At 54.6% G+C, this 5,114-nt stretch overlaps 1 protein-coding gene across 1 annotated transcript; it reads right to left on the reverse strand.

The window, feature by feature from the left end:
• Positions 1-3,273: 3,273 nt before the first annotated feature.
• TXN2 (thioredoxin 2) lies at positions 3,274-5,107 on the reverse strand (the record flags this gene model as incomplete). The annotated part of the gene is made up of 2 exons (XM_008935160.1): positions 3,274-3,397; positions 4,926-5,107. Coding segments are annotated over 2 exons (306 nt in total), but the record flags the coding sequence as incomplete, so codon positions are not given.
• Between the last annotated feature and the right edge of the window lie 7 nt (positions 5,108-5,114).

Here is a 5,114-nt window from a genome sequence, read left to right on the forward strand (position 1 = left end):
GCTGCTCCGAGCCGCGACCTTCAGCTCCTCCTAGTGACTGGAGGGAGCAGATCCGCAGGGCTCGGGCCCCAGCACTGGGATAGGCGCCCCAGCGCTGGGGATGGGGCCCCCGACGTGCTCTCTTGTGATTTTAGGGGTGAGAAAGGGATGAAACCAGCCCTGCACTCAAATGGCCTCTCCCTCCCCAAGCTCCACTGAGCTTCCCTCTGGTTTGAAAAATGCGTTAATGATGAGCAGAGTTGCCTCAGCTCCATCCAAAAAACCAGCATGCTTCTGGTCATTACAGCCTGGGTGAGGAATGGGTGATTCAGGGAGGTGGTGGAGTCACCATCCCTGGAGGTGCTCAAAACCCACATACACGTGGTACTGCAGGACATGGTTTAGTGGTCATGGGAGTGCTGGGAGGCTGGCACTGCAGAGATGGGTGAGAACCAGGAGCACTGAGCAACTTGCTGCCCAGAAGACAGGACACTTTTGACAGCTTCCTTCCTGCTGCAGCAAGCTAACCCAGCACGTCTTCTGTTTTGCTGCTCGAGAAGCAAATGCCAAGGGAATTTCTAGAATGCAAAGTTAAGGCCTTTCCCCCTCCCTTCTCTTTTTCTGGGTCCCATCTGCACTGAACCTGAATAAACCCTCCTCCCCCCTCAAGAGCATTTCTAGAGGAAAAGTCAGGCTGCTTTGGCTCAGCACTGACCACACAGATAAACACACAGGGCCATCCAGCCCGTTCCTGGCAGCGCTCGCCCCGGAGGAATTCTCTCCCATCTGAAGCTGAGGCTTCTACACGAGCTGGGGTGCCACACCACAGGGCAGGGGGAAGGATCTCACCCAGGGTTCAGGCTGGAACTCCACAGGGAACAACCAGCCCTGTACCCAGCAGCTCTCCCGAGCTGCCTGCCCGCAGAAGGGCCCTTGCCCAGTGGCCACACTCGTGGGCAACGGGCCAGGGCAAGGGATGAATCTCAAGAATTTTGAGAGACAGCAGATTAAACAAAAGTTGTGCTTCTCCCTTTCTGCTCTTGGGCCAGGAGGTCAGGAGCGGGCTGGAGCAGTGGAGAAAGGCCACAGCCAGAGATGAAAGGTGTTAGATAAAAGAAGGAATCCCCCGAGGAGGAACTTTTGTGCTGGGCAGAAGCGGAGGGGAAGGAGCGCTGGGGACGTCTCCAGTTTTAACTGGGAGGGCTGGGAGCCGGGGAGGGGGGCTGGGAGCCAAGGGCAGCCTGCAGCCTGCAAAGGAATGTGCCAGCATTCCTCAGCTCTTCCGGGGGTCTCTCCCCTCTCCCTGCTTCCCCCCACGCCCAGGAGGATGTTGTGCAATTGGGCAGCCAGCCAGGGGCTGTGTGCGTGGGCAAGGGTCTGAACACGGATGGAAGGAGAATTCCTGGCAGCTAGTGGAGGAGTTGTGGGGGTGGCACGGATGCTGAAAACCCCTGAAACAAAACTTTCACAGCCTGTAGAGATCTGATCCCTAACAGAATGGCTTCATCACCTTTGGCTTTCCTGACCTCTCCCAGGGGCTACCTTTGGTTCCTCTTTGATCTCGACTTGGTGTCTTATGCTCACAGGTCCTTAAGTGGCAACTTCCCAGAAGACAAAGCAAAGCCAAGGGCTTGTTCAGCACGTGAATGAAACTTCTGCTGTGAAAAGATGCCCCAAACTATGAGCATCAAAGCAAAAATTTCTCCTTTACCCATTTGCAGCTACTCACAGCCACTGCCTAGGGATGGGGCTTTAGCCACAGGGATAATGGTCAAGCCCTTTGAGAGCAGAGGATGCAGTGACAATCCTCAGGCCCTCCTGCAGAACAAAAACCTCCTGAGGTTTGTACATAAGGCTCCAGGATGAATTCCCTTCTTCACATGCACATGCTTTCTTCACCATTTTCCAGTCATCTGAGATCATCCTCTTGCAATCCAAGATAATTCAATCAACTGGAAGACTTGAATAAAACAAGAGTTAAACTAATCTCTATTATTTTCTCTTTTGGGTGGTTGCTACCAGAGCCTTGCCTGCATCTATTAGAAGTTACACATTTCCTGACCACCACTGAAACTTCAACTTCTCAGCAGCACCCTTGAGCTCCACACCCTTTGGACCTTCAGCATGCAGCCCTGCTCAGGAGCCAGCAGGCACCTCCCCTGGCCTGGGGTGTATCTGCCAGCACAGCACCCCTGAGGAGAGTGCTGCAGGCTCTCAAGCTCAGCGTGGGGAAGCTGCACGTCACATCTGTGGGAGCCAGCTGGGTGGACACGCCACCACAGCACAGGCAGAAAGGTCACCCTGGGAAAGTGTGGGAGGGAAAAAGCTGTTCCCACTTCCCTCTCCTGGCTCGGCGGGGTGTGGGAAGAGCACAGAGCGTCTCCTCCAGGCTCAACAAGAGCACAGCTTCATCAGGAGCTGCCTCACACTTTGCTGGCCTCCACCCTGGGAGCAGGGCTTCCTCTGCAGAGGGGAAGCAGCTCCACCTGAGATGTGCACGTGACAATTAAGCACTTTCTTCCCTGTCAAACACAGCAGCAGGATGCCCTGACTCCCCAGGCTGGGTTGTTGTCTACATGGAAAGACACCCGAGGCAAGCACAGTTGTCGGAGTTTTTGTGTTTCTTAAACTACCTGATCACTGAGATGGGGGAAAAAACCAAAAAGTTCATGTGAACCAAAAGCATGGCCTTCTCCAGTCACTCCATTCCTTCCTGGGAGCAAGGCAGTAGAGGGAAACACCCAACAGGCACATCAGACATCAGTGCAGGCACCGAGGCCCACGCTCCTCAAAAACAGGACACGTGCTGCTGCTGCTGCTTTTGTGTTCTCCAGCCTGGCTTCTACCTGTCCAGACAAAACCTACTGTCCTTCCTTGTGCTGCAGCTCGAGGACAGGACAGATCACCCAGCAAGGAATCTTGGAACAAGAAAGGGAAAGGGAGCACGGGCTGGCTGCACAAAGAGCTACGTTCAAGAGCAGAGCAGGCTGGGGCTTGTTAGTTCATGTTCCAGCCCTGTGTGTGCTGCAGGCTCCTCGAGGCCAGGCAGGAGCTTTGGCTGGCAGATGCCTGCAGGGCTTAGTGGACATTTTTCGGCAGAGTTAGGGGTGGGGATGCTGAGCACGAGCAGCAGAGCTGGGGGAAAGCCAAGCAATGAAATCCACCTACTAATGAGTGACCTGAAGGCTCAGGAGCCTGTGGGGACCTGGCTTCCCCTCCCCACCATCCCTGGTGTCATGCAGGAACACCTCTTCCTGGGCAGCAAAAGGAAGTCCCCACTCTTCTGGCTCCTACCTCGTACTCGATAGCAAGGTCTGTGTGATCATCAATGTCCACTTTGGCCATCAGCACCTTCCCCTCCTGCTTGGCCACCACCTTCTCTAGCCTGGGGCCGAGGATCTTGCAGGGGCCACACCACCTGATGGAGAAAGAGGAGAAGGACATTAGAGGAGGCATGTGCAGCAGCCAGGGAAGGCTTGCTGGTGTGCCAGGGCCTTCACCCCCATCACCACTCCACTTGAGAGCCAGCCTGGAAACACCATTCCCAATTCATGGCTAGAGAAAAACATTTCTTTCACAAAGAAGGTGTCAAAGGGTTTCTTCTGCGTGCATGTGCGTGGCTGTGGTGGGGGCTGAGTGGGAGGAGATGTCACCATTCAGCTTCTGTGCTGGTTCTGATGTCACTTCACAGCACAGCCTGCTCTGCTGGCCTCGGTGGCCCTCCTGCCCCCTCTTCTCAACCATTCATAGAATAATAGAACATTTTGGGTTGGAAGGGACCTTTAAAATCCATCCCTGCTTTATGTCCTGGCTGGGACGTGCGCAGAGCTGTGACCCTGCTGAGCACAGAGGTGCCCTGGAGTGTCACTGCTGGGTGCAGAGCCTGCAGCCCACACTCCAGTCGCCTTGTGCTGACCCTCAGATCACAGACTCACCCTCTGAACTCACTGCAGTGTCTACAGAAATCCCCTTCCAGCAGCAAAATTCCCACAGGCATCACATCTGTTCAAAGAGACACCACCTGCTGCAAAGCCAGCAGCCTTGGCAGGGCCCTGTGTGCAGAAACCCCTCCCTGCATCCCCCAGCTGCACCAGTGCAGGCAGCAAGAACTCAGCCCAAGGAAACCAGGAGTTAAAGCTCTCAGTGCCCTTTTCTTTTAGAATTGAAGCTCCAGTAAACTTTGTTCTTCCTCAGTCTCCCTGTATCAGGTTTCAGGCTGACAATTATTTGCCCTCTCTTCCCTTGACCATCCCAATTAGTCTTTGTTTTGGTGCGGCAGTTTGGTCTACTTGGAGCAAAAGGTTTTGGGCTGTTTCAGGCTGTACCCAGAATGAGCCACAACAGGCTTACAAGATAACACTGTGGGACTATGAAAATATGGGAGAAAAAAAGCTAATCAGTATAATTAATCCAGCAGATAACATCTAAAAATATTTTTCCTGGCAAGATGACAACACTTTTATCACTGACAAATGCTGCTAGTGGTATGGTGTGGCTGTTAACATAAATGACTTCTTTTAAGATGGTGTTTTAACCCGTGGAGCTAAGAAGTGGAGACAGCAGAGCTCTTCCTCAAGGTGTCTTCTGTGGGGTGATGCAACACCAGGGTGACACCCCAGCACTTGGGAGGTGCAGCTGCACTGCCCTGAGGAACAGCTTCCTGGCACTGGTGTTTGACACTCCTGCAGGGCACAGCTGCACCTACAGAGGTGCAGTCTGACACACGAGCCATCCATGATGGTGCTGCAGGGGGAGAAGCACCTTTTAACACTGGCAGGACAACTGGCAGCTTCCCAACTTGGGAAGCCCTCAGACTTACTCATACTCCCCCACACCTCCTCCTGCCGTGCATCCAGAGTGCCAAGGGGTCAGGAAAGCAGCAGGGACACACCTGCACGTGCCCTGTAGAGAAGGGTGCAAGAGCTGTGGTGTGTGTGGGAACTTACTGTGCATAGAAGTCCACCACCACGGGTTTGGGGTTGTTCACCACCCGGTCCTGGAAGTCGCTGCCATCCTGGACGTTGAAAGTGCTCCTGCATCTCACCGAGGTGCCAAAGGCCCTGCCCTGGGGTGCCGGGGGGGCCCGCGGGGCCAGGGGGCCCTGCACGGGCAGCGTCCGGGGGGCAAGGGAGAGC

Source organism: Merops nubicus, unplaced genomic scaffold (assembly GCF_000691845.1).
Source record: "Merops nubicus isolate BGI_N331 unplaced genomic scaffold, ASM69184v1 Scaffold50372, whole genome shotgun sequence".
In the NCBI taxonomy this organism is placed as follows: domain Eukaryota; kingdom Metazoa; phylum Chordata; class Aves; order Coraciiformes; family Meropidae; genus Merops; species Merops nubicus.